Genomic DNA, 16,322 nt, shown 5'->3' on the forward strand with positions numbered 1-16,322 from the left:
TTGTACATCCACATGTTATATGTAGGACTCACGTGCATGGTAGCTCTGCTTGTCATCAGAACATGTGTTGTAGGAGCGCATGTTATAGCAGCTTGTGTCGTAGGAGTCTCGTCAGAGTGCGCATTGAGTGTGTGTTGTAAGTGCATGTAGTAGGAGAACATGTGGTAGCTCTTGTCATTGTCATCAGAATATGTATTATAGAAGTGTGTTGTAGGAGCGCATGTTATAATAGCGCACATCTTAAGAGTGTGTGTCGTAAGAGTGCGCAGTAGCAGCCTGTGTGGTAGGTGCATGTGTTTTAGGTGCATGTGGGAACATTTGCCATAACGTCAACATGTTCTGTGTAGTAAGCCTGTGTGGATTAGGTGCGTGTGACGTAGGAGCACATCATTACTGTTAATATCACAAATGTACATGTAGGGTTTTAAACTGTACATTTTCGTATGAAAAGTATACATTTATTCGATTCACTTTAACACTGAAAGTCAGCTGTGACTTGCCTTTGATGCGAGTTTCTAGGAGATGTTAATTGTGTTATGTACAAACTGTAAAACTCATATGCTCTGCATACAGTTCGTTTGAAATATACAAATTCATGTCGTCATAGATGCAATTCAAACGATTTTATCTGAAAATTGGCCTAGCTTATTTTCAAAAAATGTTCACTGCACCAGTTCCAAATCATTAAAGCAACCATAAACTGACTGGATATGGTTCCCTACTTCTGAAAAATGTCACCAATCACCACTCAATCCTACTTCTCTTCTGGAGCTCTCTCCCCCCGCAACCCCCTTCATAACCTTTTACCTGCTACTCCGGCACACTAATTGCATCCAGCTGGGTGCAGGCCCCCTCAGTGCAGCGCTCTGTTGCATCCCAGCTTGGTTCACGTTTTATAATTTACCTACATGCATACATAAAACCCTGCTACTACCATGCACTGCTCATGGAGTCTCACATTGTGCCAATTGCCTTCGGAAATCTGGTCTTCTAATTATTGTTTTTGTACAGTTTTTGTGGTGGCCATCACACATCAAAAGTAAAATGATCCTAACCAGTTTGGGGTACTTTTCTTTACCCTTTGCTCATTTTTTGTTGATCACGTCCTACAAGACTGACATGTGGGTATGTGCATGTTATGTTATGTTATTTTTCTTATACCGCGCCAAAGCCCGTAGGCATCCAGGTGCCGAGAGACAGAAGTCGGTGGCTACCAGTAAGAGAAATGTACTAATAGAAGAGGTGAGTCTTCAAAGGTTTCCGAAACACAAGCAAGTCCCCGGTTTTACGCAAAGTAGCTGGCAAGGCATTCCAGGCCTTGGTGCCTTGGATATGAAACTCTCTGCCAAGCCCGCGGGCTCGTTTCACGCGGTGGTGAGCTAATAAGAGATCTTCAGCTGATCTGAGTCTTCTTGTGGGTTGGTAGATATTTATAACATCTTTCAGGTAGTTAGGTGCAGACCCATAAATACATTTATGGCAGATGGTAATTAGCTTAAACCGAATGCGGGCCTCTACAGGGAGCCAATGTAGTTTTATTCTGGCAGCAGTGACCGGTTCAGAGTTTTTTCATCTGAAAGACGATGCTGATGGCTTTGTTTTGTACTTTCTGGAGTTCATGGAGATCAGCTTTACTTGCCCCACATAGAAGTGTGTTACAGTAATCCACACGTGGTAAAATGACAGCTCTCACAAGTTTAGTGCGATTTTCGATAGAGACAAGTGGGGCAACCTGTCTGAGCACTTTGAGATGGTAATTGGTGCTCTTTGAGATAGCTGTAACATGAGCATCACAATCTAAGCTGCTCTCAATATAAGTACCTAGCGTTTTAACTTTCTGCACAACTTTTATATCACTGCCATCAATCCTAAAGCCTGAGTACGCCTGGTCCAGTTTAGTTAATGCCTCGCTTGGTCCAAAAAGCGTAAGCTCAGTTTTTGATGCATTTAGGCAGAGCCAAATGGCAGACATCCACTTTTTTATTAATTGATACACCATGTCCACCAGATGTTGGTCAGTATCATGATTGCCAGTGAGGTCAAGGACTAATTGAAAATCATCCGCATAGTTACAGAAGAAAATTTGAAAAAGTTCTAAATCATAACAGAGGGGGAGGATATAGATATTAAACAATAGAGGGGAGAGACATGCCCCCTGTGGGACTCCAAAAGTCAGTATTTGTGGTTCAGAGGCACAGTCCCCCCAGTATACCCGAGATCGTCGACCCTCTAAAAAAGATCTCAACCAAGCTATGGCATTTGCAGAGAGGCCACCGGCCGACTGCATTCTATCAAGAAAGATGTTGTGATCAAGCAGGTCGAAAGCTGCTGATAAGTCCAGCAGCATCAGCAGCCCCGACCTACTTTCTTCCAGCTTAGAAAGCATAAAGGTCTGTAGGTCTAAAAGGGCACTCTCAGTGCCATGATAACTTCTGAAACCAGCCTGCTTAGTATGAAGTATATCAGCTGATGTACATAGTCCTGGAGTTGAATGTTTGTTTCTACTCAAACTCATAGATAAGATAGCAAAGTATTTGTGATTGGCCTGAGGTTTGCAGCATCAGAAGGATCTAATCCAACTTTTTTTAATAATGGTGAAACCACAACATTTTTCAGCGGCTGGGGAATTTTGCCCAACCAAAAAGAGGCATTGGCGAATCTACATAGAAAAGGCGCAAGCTGCTCTTTGTGCTCCAAAATCATTTTGGTTGGGAGAAGTTCTCCAGGGCAACTGGTGGGATGCATAGACTTCAGTATATTTATCATTTCCTCAACAGTGGTTTCCTTAAAAATAAAGCCAGAGGCGGATTCTGTTTTAGTGGCAGTGTTAGACATGAGGTCTTCGTATCAGTCAATTTTGTGTCAGATGATAGCGTCTTATTAGGTAGCGATACGGACCTGACTTGTAAGGAGTGAAGAGGTCAGGGTTTCCTGCTTAATTTTATCCTGGGCTTTCCGTAATTTGTCCGCAAATGCTTTCTGTACTCGATCGCAGTCCTGAACAGTGGGTTTAATGGAGGAACCACAAGCGGTAGGTTTTTCCCAAGATCTAAAGAGGCGGAAGAGTTCCTTGGACTGGTCCCCTGGGGAACTAATTGGATTATTATAGTGGGTTTTCTTCGCCTCAAGAATTGCTAGTTTGTACTGCTTTTCCTTACGCTTCCAATCCAGTAGATTGGTCATAGAGCTATCTTTGCGCCAGGTGTGGTCAGCCTGCCTTTTACTAGCTCTCAAATCAACCAAGGAAGGGGAAAACCATCTATGACGATTTGGTAAGTCTCTGACTGTGGTTTAGAATAAGTGTTATCCTGGCAATACAATCCTGCTCTTCTGTGGTAAAGCCCAGCGGTACACTAAATGCAAATACTGCCACAAATGTCTCTATTTTTATCAACTAATGGCAGTAACGTGACAAAAAATGTAATTCAAAAGAAAGAAATCTGAAGTCCTTGTAATGGCGTCAATTGGGCGTTTTAGTAGTAGTTGTAAACCTCCCGAGATGCCTTTCACACAGGGTGCTTGCTCTCGCAGCAGCCATTGTGATGCCACAATGTCAATTGTGTTTGCGCATGTGTTATCATAAGCGGCGCATGGTGCACAATGTCATGTCATAATTAGTAGATTATAACTGGTAGATTATTAAACTATTCTTAACTGTAAATATGTCTACCGTGGTACACGTCTTATTCCATACACATTTGGAAGCCTGCAATATCTGTATAGAAGACCGTTCATAATATTCTAATTACAGCTTAATAATGACATCACTACTTGTACTAAAGTTAAGTTGTGGCATCACAATGGCTGCTGCGAGAGCAAGCACCCTGTGTGAAAGGCATCTCGGGAGAATTACAACTACTACTAAAACGCCCAATTGACGCCATTACAAGGACTTCGGATTTCTTTCTTTTGAATTACATTTTTTGTCACGTTACCTCCATTAGTTGATTAAAATAGAGACATTTGTGGCAGTATTTGCATTTAGTGTACCGCTGGGCTTTACCACAGAAGAGCAGGATTGGATTGCCAGGATAACACTTACTCTAAACCACAAAGCCAGCTTCGAAATGGCTTTTGTATTAAACTGCCTAAAACATGTTTAACACATGAGAAGTTCCATTTTGGAGGTTATTCAAACTCCTCCGATTCTACATGCATTCAACATAAAAGGAATATTTCTTTCATTGCACTGATGAGCATTAAAGCAGACAAGGGGGTGACTTTGTATTACAAGGAATAAAGCATCCCTTTCTGTGCATTATATGGATTCTTTAGTTCAGCTCAGTATTATGTGACCTTATAAAAAGAACTAGGTCAATAGCCTTGTTCCTCTATTAGTACACAGAAATCCATTGCGTGCTGCAAAATCCTCAATGTATCATTTTTACCCACATACAATATTGTCAAAGGTTCTGTTAAAGATATTTTGACAGACAGCATGAACTATTTCAGAAATGATGGCGAGTGACATTGGTACCTGGCTAGTTGCTTATTCCAGGGTTCCTGGGCACCGTGCTTGGTGCTTCTCCCAAAAAGGGCATTTAGGGACAAGTTGCCCGAGCATCAAGAAACCACTTAGAAGCTCCTGCCGCCCGTTGAAGTAGCACAGTTCCCATCACCTGCTTCAACGTCCAGACAGGGCAGAAACTATCAATTAGCGAATGGCAAACATCTCTTCTCCTCTCCCAACGACTTGCCACAAAGCAGACTGCGGTAGCGAGGAGCAATTACTACCAGCCCAGTCCAGAGAAGAAATCAAGTTAACACAAAGTGATGTTTGTAAAAAGCCCTGAAGGACTCGGCCAGGGCCCGAGACCCACTCAAGACCACACTAAGCCGGCTAATGAATTTCATAATGGATCTGGTGATGTGCAGCCCATCCGCGGTACCACTTCAAGATTTCATTAAGGCTGCCTTAATCGTGCAGCAGAGGAGATGGGAGTCAGACGCAGATGGACACAGTACACAGACAAGTATGGGTGCATACAAACATCAGTGAGCTTTTTTGCAAAAAGACCGAGTGCCTCTGCAGTTTTGTGCTATAGCCACACTAGCTTACTACATGCACACATGCTGTTCGCACATGTGGAAATCAAGGGGCATCTGCCAGGTTCAGGGGTTTACTGCCACTAAGGCGGTACACTTATAACAAAACATGCAGTATTTCCAGGAAGGATGGAAATGCATATGGAACAGCAGCGGTTAACACCATTGCTACCCCACGAAGGGCAATTTTTATTGACTTCATAGTTGAGAGTTGTGGTTGAGAGTATTCTATTGATGTGCCAGATATTCATAACACAAATCCAGTGGAATCATTCCAATTTTATTTTTATCAGCAAGATTAATTTGAGTGCCCTCAGTGGTTAATGCGCGTTTCCACCATTAGGTCTTTCTCAAAACCGGGAGCGATTACGATTAGTCCATACTTATTAGTTGTATTAGGGTCCGATATGTGTCCGTGGGATGCTTAAGCTGGAGAAAGTGCAAGGGACCCAAGAAGGATAAAGAGGGTGCAAGTGTGCACGGAGGAAGTTAAAGAAGGTGCCAGGGCGACAAGAAGGAGAAGGTGTAAGTGAACAGGAGAAGGAAAGAAAGCTGCCAGTGGGCAGGAGAAAGAAGTCAAGCAAACAGAGGGGAACAAGAAGGAGTGCAGAAAGCCCCTGAAGGCAAAAGGTTAATAGAAGGAAGAGCAGGAAATAACAGAGGGGTTAAAACGCAGAGTGGTCACACTTAGGAGGAGCAAAGAACCTGGCGTTTCTGCAAGTCTTTGATGCTACCCCTTGAAAGAACTGTATATGAAAGAAAAGTACATCTTGACAAACTAAACTCGTGTTTTGAAACTCAAGAGGGGCCTAAGCTTCGGGAAGGGAATCCCAAGAGGTCTATCAAAGTGGAATCTTGATTATTTTGTGTCACTGAAGGAATAGAAGCTTGGGGAAGGGAACCCCCAAGACGTTTAAAGAAGAACGGTTTTCTTTTGGTTATGCTTTTAACTTGGAAAGACTAAAGCTTGGGTTAGGGAACCGAAAGGCAATAAAGACATTGACAGCGTTTGACCAATGATTTCCTATTTTTGTTGAACCACCACTTTTTGCTTTTGAAAGACTTCCCAACACAGTTTTGTCAAAGAGTGAGGGCAAACATAGGTTTAGACACAGGTCGATTTTTATTTTGGACTTCGTCGGCCCTTAGAAACAGGAGGTAAGGGAACCATCCCTTTAGTGTTAGGGCCAGTTAGGCATTACACAAACCCAATAACTTGAGTAAAATAAAGGTTTTGAAACGATTATCTTTGAGTCTGTGCCTCTCTTGATATCATGCCTGTCTCGCACTCTCCGTGCACAACCGCCCTCTTTTAAAGTTCTTTCTTCTAGTCTACAAAGCCATCAATGGTCTTGCTCCCTGTATCCCAATGTAGTCACCATCTTGTTCGCCCGATCCGCCTCTGAACTCAACCTCACCATCCCATAGCCTCACTGTGCCTTCTCTCGCTTCCACGCTTTCTTCCATCTTGCCCGCTGTAACCTGCTGCCCATAACAATCAAAGCCAGCCCAACTGTGGATCTCTTCCAAGCCTGGATTAAACTTCGCTAACTTGCTAAGGAGGGAGCTAACTTCCCTGCCCGCTCCCCCATTCTCTCTATCTGACCAGACCACTGCCTCCAGTGATGTTTAGTCATTTTGTATATTAGTAGTCCTCTTTAGTTTGAAGCACTTGCCATCTTAGGTTAATGTTACTTCTTAAATCACCCGTTTGTTTTGTCCCTGGTATACATCCCAATATTTGACTCCCTCATAAACCAGCTCGCCACTTGTTTTGATCTTCATGCTACTGTACAGGCACCCTGGTGGGAATGCTTCCACTATCTGTGAATGTGTTTTTACAAGTCATTTCTGACAAAAATGGACATGCCTTTTCTACAAATAAATACAATAAATCGTATCTATGCACTTTTTTTGGCACTGCATGCTACATTCATACCAATATTAGCTCCAGTTGGAAGAGAAGACAACACAGGACTACAACAATAAGAATGGCACATTTTTATATGACGCGTAATGCTAGATACTTTCCACTTTTAAGCTCTGTAACAATAGCGGTTATTAGAAACAAGTCAAAGGTACATCATTTTATTTTTAAAAAAATCCTCCGATGGGTGTAGTTGGCACTGCCAGGATTTGAACCTATACCCTGCAAGCTGAACAGTTATCTGGGGAGAGCACCGATTTAAGCAGTCTTGTCAGCATGTACTAAATGGCAGCAACGCAGGCATGTGCAGATCACTGTACTGTGCTATTCATTAGCACTCACACAACGCCCACATGAGGCATAGTCCAAGCAAACTTGGATCCACACACCAATGCTCTAACCGACATCATCAGGGCTAGCCAACAATCCAGGCCACACCAGGCAGATATACACTACACTTTGGCCTAAAAACGCAACCTTTATTTGCGAGTACATGGTTATCCACCCATATCGTTATAGGCACTGCTGGAAGGTCACTAAATTAGAAACAACGGAAAGGTTTTGCGGAGTATAAGTGGTGTGCCTTGTAAAGAGTTGGAGGCGTCTCACGAGGAACCAAAACGCAGGCTCTGCAATTACAACTAAGCACATACCGGAAATGACTGAGTGGGAGCTTATGGTGAAAATACTAGGTAATCAGATTTACGGACAGCATTTTCATCTGGGTGAAAAGAGTCTACAACTGACAGCCTCCAGCTGTGAGGCCTCCTGTAACGGTAGCCAAGTTGTACCAAAGAGTAACCGGTCACGTGGCCGTGCCTATTCAAATAAACTCAGAGCCCTCTCTAAAGGCACTATTCATGTCACTCCCTCTCCTGAGTGGCTGTTGAACAACAACAGTCAGTGAGGTGTGGTTCTGCAGGCCCAGGGGGTGTTGCTAGGTCTGGAAATGTTCTGGGGCTACGCTAATGTCGGGACTAGCTGCCTTTAGGTTGTAGCGGCTTAACTTCTATCCGGGGCGACAACCAAAAGACTCGGGGCTATAGCGTCCTAAGCCACCCCCTAGCCACACCTGCAGCAAAAAGCAGCAAAAAGCACCCGCCGCATGTAGGAGGTTTGTGCCGTAGACATCCATGGTAGCTACGCCAGGTGGTCTTTTTCTCGCTGATCTGTTGCTCTTATCCTAAGTTTTTCTTTCGGGTGCTCATTGGAGAAATCCTAGCCACAGCCTTCAATAGCCTCACAAGGTACCTCTCTGGGCTGGCAGCAGTGCAGCTGACCACCGGCTCCTGCCAGCGATTCTCTCTGAAATCCACAGGAGTCAGAGGGTCTAGGGACCAGGCCCTGCGCAGACTGTTCCCCTCTCACCCTGATTTGCTACCTTCTTTGCGTTTAAAAGGGGGGAATTTTGAATTGTCTTATTTGCTTCACTTTTGCTTAGGAATTTCAAACAGATTATCAAAATAAAAAACCGGAACAAACCGCCAACAAGGATGCCACGGACCCGAACCCTCCAGTGGCCAAGTGCCGAAAAGAGCGCAAAAAGAAATCCCTCATCAAAAGAGGTCTAGCATTAAAAACAGTACTACACCGGCACGACCACCAGCCCAGAGTCACCATATTGTAATCTTGCATTAGACTATTCATTAAGCAGGGACATCATTCAAATAAAAGGGGCTTCCTCCATTGTTTCTACCAGTCTCAGTTTGACCACTTAACAGCATTCATCATGAAAAGCTGTCGACGTTTTGTGCTAGTGACTACTCAGCTTGAGCAAATAAGACTAATGCTCAGCTAAAATGCTCTCATGAAGTAAACGAATGCTTTGGAGCATCTGCCACCAGCTTGTAACACCATTCGTCTGAGACCGAAAAAGGCAGATAAAAGCACATTTCCTCCTCTGGTTTGTTTGAACATGCATTCCTTCCCAATAGGTATGGAGGGAAAAGTTCTGAAAGACTTTCTCAGGACTTGGTCTCTGCGATATCAGCCATGCGCAATGTCAGTTTAGGTATTATCCCTTTAATGTTATGTTATTAGGACTTGTGCCGTGCACCACCCTTTGCAAGGTCTCCAGGCACTCTGGCGGGTCTAGAATAGAGTGGGTGGGTTTGGTTAGCTGTAGAGGGAAAGACTACCCAGCAGGATAGCTCAGCAGTAACGTGCTCGCCTTGGAAACAAGATGACACGAAGCAACACAGGTTCGATCCCCGGGTCCGCGCTTAGAAACCTCTGGGTATTAAGCGCATTATAAATACCAACGAAGACATATTCATGTAACAGCGCCTCAATGCCCACGGGCTATGCGAGTGCTTTAAAAATGCAAATAAATAAACACATTGTGTTTGCAAAGTGAAAGTACCCCAATTTCTGCATGCTTATAAACTTTCTAGGTGAGAGGTGTAGTTGGCATCTAAGACGTTGTGTCCAGAGCAGTGGCCTTGGGCCTATAATGAGGCCGTGACAGAGTATGTTGGTTGCAGTTAGAGGTGGATGTTTGAATTTTGGGGAGAGGGTGTTTTTTTTTAAGTTGTGTGCAAATAGCTGGTTTGCATTTGTCTGTGACGAGTAAGGTGGAGATAGAGCGTTGGTCAAAAGGTCGTGAGTGTTCTTGGGGTTTCCCTGGTGCTTTCAAATTCTTGGTCTGATGTCATTTGTGTTATGGTGAGAGTTTTGGCATTAGTGGTTGATGTGTGAATATGTCCTGTGCAGAGGTTTCAAGATTCTGGGTCACAGGGAAGACATTCCCTTATCATTTTGGAGGTGCTTTGATGTAAAGTCTTTCAGCAGTTAGTTAACAGTTCCTGAGTGTCATGCGGTGTGGTCTAAGCCGACAGTCGGGAACCTGTACAGTGTTCCCTTAGGTTACGTCTATGCATTTAAGTTGAAGAAGTGTCGTTTCCACTGCTTGATAGTTGTAGGTTAAACTTTCTGGCTATTAAGCATTGAAGTGCCGTTTTTAAAACTTTTTCAGAATTTCAGGTGGTCCTGCAGGGTGCAGATTTCCCACGCTCGCGCCTTCCAGTGTTTGGCCACCATTCTGGAAAAGTGCGAGCATCTGCGTCTTTCTCAACAAAGTCCTATGGTTTCTAAAAGTCTGGTTTCTCGATCTTAGGTCTCTGGTTTGTTAGAGTGAGATTATGTTTTGGAGGAATTCTCCTCCTGGAATTTCAAGTTGTTTATGGGCAATGCAGATGGCCATCTGGATTGGATACTTTTGGAGATTGGTAGCCAGTGGAGTGCTCTAAATGGTGGCGTTATCGGTTCCCTACTTTTGAGAGTTGAGGTACAGCTGCTGAGTTTTGGATCTGTTTAAGTTTTTTTGGTGAGGTAGATCAACATGCCTAGGAAAGTCATGTTTGCATAGCTAATTCCTGAAATGGGGATTGTACTTCACAACTATAAAATAGCGAACACTAGACGGGAGAAGTGGGTCCATTATTTTATTTTGTGTAAATCTGGCGTTGCACTAGCTGTGCATCGCTAGGGTAGCTGTAGTGGAAAGAGCAGGATTTACTGGTTTTAATTGGAGATCTAGCTCTCTTCCTTTTGAGGTCATGTAACTTGTACTGGTAAAAAAGAGATTATGCTGCAAGAGCCCCTTCAGGGTTACAATACGCAATGTCCTACGTATGCAGTTGTCATTCTCACCGTTCGGTGTTCGCAAAGCATAATCCTGTGCAACGGTTGTCTTATGCAGCATCTGTTTCTACCCCCCCTTTATCTGTTTGAAATGTATACCAGTGATTTTTTTCTATAAATGCAAAAAAAGTATTTGGTAACTTCCAATACTCTGGCTAGAGCGACTTTACCAGCCTGGAAAGCAACCCCCAACTAACCCCTCACCTCCTCCTGTCATTAACACAATACATCATTCAGAAAGATTTGTGTGCATGCCTCCTCAAAAATGAAATGCCTGAATGAAAAAAAACAACGTTTCTTTACAAGTCCTTTGGTCAGATCCATGAGTGCCAGTTACACCATGGAAATGGTTAAGAGGTTATTGTTGGTGTTTATTTTACGTAATATTATTTATAAAGATGTATCAACAGTAGTCGCTGACATCTCAGGTGGGACTATTTAAAATTCAATTGTTAAAAATATTAGGATGTAGGAGTTACAAGATGGCTTTGAGGCAAGTTAATGCTCATGGGTTTGGACACACACTGAAATCAAATGGGCAAACAAATCACAACACAGCCATTCTAGACAGGCAGTGGGTAGTGTGAGAAACTTGTGGGCGTACTCAAATAGTCACTGGGATCTGTTATTCAAGTGGCCAAGGGCGGGCCATCGCCCTTCGATCCCAGCCCTGGGGCGGAGAAGCAAAGGAGGATCGGGCAGGGGATCCTTGGGGAATGCAAGGAGAGAGTCCGAAGATGAGAGATGGTATTCCCCCATTCCTTGCCCCAATCCATCCTACCCACCCTCTTTGTTCATGGGATATTGTCACCCAAGTCCCATCCTATACCCTGAACCTTACCTCACCAAAAGGGAAGATACAATCTCAGGGGACATCTAGATAGACCAAACCCTTTTTCAACACTTAAACCTTGTCTCTCCTTCCCCAAAACCCAGAAGATACGCTGGGAACCCACCTTCTTCCTCCTAGATAGCCCCCTCCAGTAAACAAGGGGATTTAGCATCACACCCTCACCTTGATGGGCCCCAACAAGTCCCCACACATGGTACTGAAAAGAGGATGAGACAGGTTCAGGCTCACTCAATCTATCCAGGGTATTTCCAGTCACACTCCATATCCCCCTCCCCATTTCCCAGAAGTACTGGGGAGAGGAAGAGGTGATCAGGAGCAATGAGATTACCTATGGCAAAACCAATAAGAAACAGAGTAAAGCCTACTACCAACTACCACTGAATTGTCCCACTAATGGGAGTCAGGCAGAATCAGGCACTCTACTATAATCATTCACACCTGACTCCACTGATGACTATAAAAAGGTGTGGTTCTGTACAGGTGAAAGAGTGAGCTGGGGATTCTGACTGGACCAGAGGAGCCATGGAGCAGGATGCTGCAGGAAGAGAAGCCTGGAGGATCCAGAGTACGGCGTGCCGAGACGCTGGCTCAGTGTTCATGAAGGGCTGCTGCGTGGCTAGGGAGGCGTGTCTCCTTGGAGACAGATCAAGGCAGCCTGTATCCTGCTGACGGTGTTCAGTGAAGTGCTCGTTCCCATGGGACGTGTGCCGGTACCAAGGGTGTCTGAGTGGCAGGTGGTGAGACCCTGACCTCGAATGCATCTAGGAAAGGCTGTTCGCCAGCGCTATGTTGCCAGATGAGTTTAGAACAAGTGAGAGAAACTCGGGAGCGTTCAGTTGGCTGCAGCGGTAAGGCAGAAAGGCAAGATTTTTTAAAGCGGCACGGAGCAGAAAGCGAGAGTGAAAACATAATAGGACTGAAAGAAAGAAAGAAGGAAGGAACAAGAAAAGTGGAAAGATGTAGAAAAGGTACTAGAGGGGCAGAAATAAGTCATTCCAGAATAAAGACATTTAAACGCACTAACGTTACGGAAATAAAGCTAAGTCCAGAGTTAAGACATTTAAAGGGATATACAAGTAAGAAAAGGGTGCAAACAACCTGAAAGAAGGAAACTAGTACACAGAATAGTGAAAGAAGTGTGCAAGAGGCACAATAAGGAAAAGGACAGGTGCAAGTGTGCATGATAGAAACAGGGAGGTGTGCAAGAGGCACAACACAGAAAGTAAAGCCAAAAGAAGGTGCAAGTGTGCAAGACAAAGTGAAAGAAACAGAGATAAAAAGGGGCGCAGGAAGCACCTGAAGATCAAAGGTTAAAAGGAGAACAAGTACAAGAAATAAAGAGAGGAGCTAAAGATCAGAGTGGTCGTGCTTAGGAGGAGCCAAGAGCCTTGCGTTTTTGGAAAGTCTCTTATTCTACACTATGAAAGAATTTTATGTGAAAAACTGTATATAAGGAAAAGATACATCCTAACAAGCTGAAATTGTGTTTAAAACTAGAGGGGCCTAAGCTTCGGGAAAGGTACCCTGAGAGACCCAACAAAGCTGAATACTTATTTTGGAAACCAAGTGGCACAAGCTTGGGAACGGGAAGCCTAAAAAGAATTGTGTTATACTTTGTGTTGAACCTCGAAAAGAGGGGCCTGGGCTTGGGGAAGGGACCCCTAAGAGGCCCACTAAAGACATTGTTGAACTTTGTGAGGAGCGGCCTAGACTTCGGGAAGGGAACCCTGAGAGGGCTAACAGGAACTGTGTTTTTTTTTGTTGGGAACTGGAAAGATCGAAGCTTTGGTAAGGGAACTCCAAGAGACCCAGAGACATTGTAAACTCATTGATTTACTGCAAGAGCCCTGCGTGGAAGGTTCCAAGAGTAACCCTTTTGAGTTGAACTATTTTGAACTGGCAGAACTACACCTATTAAGACCACCTGAAACCAGCTGTGGTTTACATTATTTTTTTTAACCACTATTTTTCATTAAGATGACTTCCTATCACATTTTGTCAAAGAGTGAGGGCAAGCATAGGTTTAGAGACAGACTGATTTTGGTTTTGGACTTTCAGACATAGACGGCCCTTAAAAATACCAGTTGAGGGAACAATCCCTTTAGAGCTAGGGCCAGTTAGGAATTCCACCAACCCTGGAACCTTATTAAATAAGGTTTTTGAAACAGTTACCTTCGAGTCGGTCTCTCTCTTGAATACCATGCCCGTCTCACAGTAGGCAGCTCCCGTACCAGGCTTCCAACAACTACATGTTAGGTGCGAGCTAAGCCTTCCCTGCTAGTATCCCTGCTGCAGGTGATCCAAGACATTGAGACCCACTGCACTAGCTCTTGTGAGGGTGGGGCCCGTGGGAGAGTGCATACAGAATAGAACATCAAGCAAACTTCTCTCTCTGGAGGGCATATAAAGGAAACCAGCATGTGCTACTCACCAGACGGGTGTTAACTACAGGAAACAGCAACGCGAGGAGTGCGCCATTGAGCATGTGCATCTGGAGTCTAATAAAATAAATAAATAATAATGTCAAAATCACTGGAGATTCACAGCATTAATATTAAACATTCAAAAGTCAATGCCATGTCATATCAATGGAAGCAATCAGAACCCTCATAAAATGCAGTCAACGCAAGCTAGTTCCCACCACGTGCAGCATTACTGTACTGTACGTTTAGTAGACTAATATAATGAGAAAAGGATAACTTTAAAAAAAGGTTACGTGAAGGGTCATTAGCTATTTGTCCTCATCATTAAAAGATCATTTTAATCAGGGGTACACATTTCATGTTGCAAGCTACTAGCTTGAAAGTCACTTGCCCACCCTCAGTCGTCGACAGGAGCAGGGCGCGCTCGTTCTTACTCACCAAGAGTAAATTGACCAGTGGCTAGCGTGAGTGCAAACTTGAGGCACGTTTTAGGTCATTGGTATTGTGCAGATCAAGCAGAACCTATTTCTTGGCGCCGAATCACCTCACTTGCGAGGTGCTGTACACAGAACTTGATGCGTAGAGTCTGGTTGAGCAGGGGCAGGATTTCACAAACCAGACTTGGAAATTTTGGCAAGTGCAGGTCATGTAATTGGGCCATTGGTAAATCACACAGGGTAAGGCTTTTTGAACGTTATTGCATAGTTTCAATACTTTTATGTACAATTTGAGGAACAGAGATGAAGTGCCGCAGCCAAGGTTAGGACCAGTCTCCAGTTCCCAAAACAGTCGACTTCGCCACTAGAACACATTTTTTCGAGCCAAAAACTTATGGATCTAGAAATCTTGTTGCTCTCGTTTTCATCCCTAGACTTTTACAATGGAAGGAGGATACAGACTATTTGTGACTACTTTGTCCTTCCCTTGTCGCTTACTGTAAAATGCCAAGCAATTCTTCAAATGTAGCGCTGCCCTGCTCTGTTGATTTCCAGAAATCACCAAAATGGGCCTAGTTGGGGGCCTTCACAGACCTTTATTATTCATTGTTCCATTTATTCCCTCTTCCAGGTCTCGGTCCCTACCGCCTCCCGTCCCGCCCATCCCTGCTCTGATTGGGCCTTGAGCCCAGGTGGAAAGGGTCTACCGACCCCCCTCACTCCGGCCCCTGCATCTACTGCAGGCAGCCGGCGCGAGGTAAGCAGCCCTTCTCTGGGCACTCGTGTGTTTATTTTTTTTGCATCCCCCGCCTCCCCGCACCCCTCCTGGTTCCCCAGCCCGCCCTCCCGCCCTCCCTCCCATTGGTGCATCCACACTTCATCACCGGTCCTCCCAGGGCAGCCCTCTGCCCGGCAGCCCCCAGCGGCTAAGGGCCCCAAGGCCAAGGGCGGCTCTAACAGAGGCGGATCCAAGAAGTGTCAGCCGGTGTCTGCAGGGGAAGCAGTGGCCAGCCGTCAACCTTCATCCACAAGGACCAGTAAGGTAGGAGTGGCCTGGGTCAGGATTAGAGCGACTACTCTACCCCAAACTCCGAGCCACTTACCAAACTCAAAGTAAAAAAAAAAAAAAGATTGTATTTCATGATGGTTGCACTGATGGGCCTCTCTCCCACTATGAAGGTATCTCAAATTTAGCAGGGGCTCCGTCCCCAAACTACATTACATGATGTTTAGATTGCACTGATAGGCCCCCTCCCACTGCGCAGGTCTCCCAAGTTTAGCGGGGGCTCTGTCTCCAAACTACACTGTGTGGTGTTTAGGTTGCGCTGGAGGGCGTCTCTCCCACTGTGCAGGTCATTCAGACTCAGCAGGGGCCTTCTCTCTGAATGGCACTGTGTGATGCTTAGACTGCACTGATAGGACCCTCACCCACTATACAGGTCTCTCAAATAATCTCACTGCGCTTAGTTCAGTACTCTTCCAATCCCAGAAACCCGCCACCACCTTACTCAATTAAATCCCATACCAGCAGACCGTTAACACCCTAACCCCCACACCCCTCCACCCGACAGTGCACCCTTAGGCGCACAACACAACATAGAGGACCAACTACCATACTACGCCTGCGCCTAGTCTGGAAAATGGCCCGTACCAGAAAAGGACGCAGAGAAAGAGAACAAGATCGTGCAACAAGAGATGCGAACACACAACACCGACAGAAACCACAAGAAACAGCCCCATTGGAAGAAAACGCGCCTAAAACAGCCACAACCGGAACAAAATCCACAAGAGAAAAGTCCTTATACCTGACACCTTACCTCGCAACAACCACGGTACACCGATACCCCGACACGGAAACCTCGAAACATACAAAGAATTTCCTGACACACACGGAAAAAATATGGGGGCACTCAACAAGAGAGTGGGAGGGCTCTGACCCCATTACCCCTTACATTACAAGAACAGAGGGGCAACATCGATTTCCACTACATCCC

The 16,322-nt window shown here is 44.8% G+C and overlaps 1 protein-coding gene across 1 annotated transcript in view; it reads right to left on the reverse strand.

Annotated features, from left to right (window-relative positions):
• Positions 1-16,322, reverse strand: part of TMEM164 (transmembrane protein 164) — a 718,173-nt gene that overhangs the window by 356,059 nt on the left and 345,792 nt on the right. Inside the window, exon 3 of the mRNA XM_069612615.1 lies at positions 13,900-13,966. Coding sequence (XP_069468716.1) covers positions 13,900-13,966 — 67 coding nt within the window. The remainder of the gene's footprint in view (positions 1-13,899; positions 13,967-16,322) is intronic.

This window comes from Ambystoma mexicanum, chromosome 5p, assembly GCF_040938575.1.
Source record: "Ambystoma mexicanum isolate Mex_15411 chromosome 5p, UKY_AmexF1_1, whole genome shotgun sequence".
NCBI lineage: Eukaryota > Metazoa > Chordata > Amphibia > Caudata > Ambystomatidae > Ambystoma > Ambystoma mexicanum.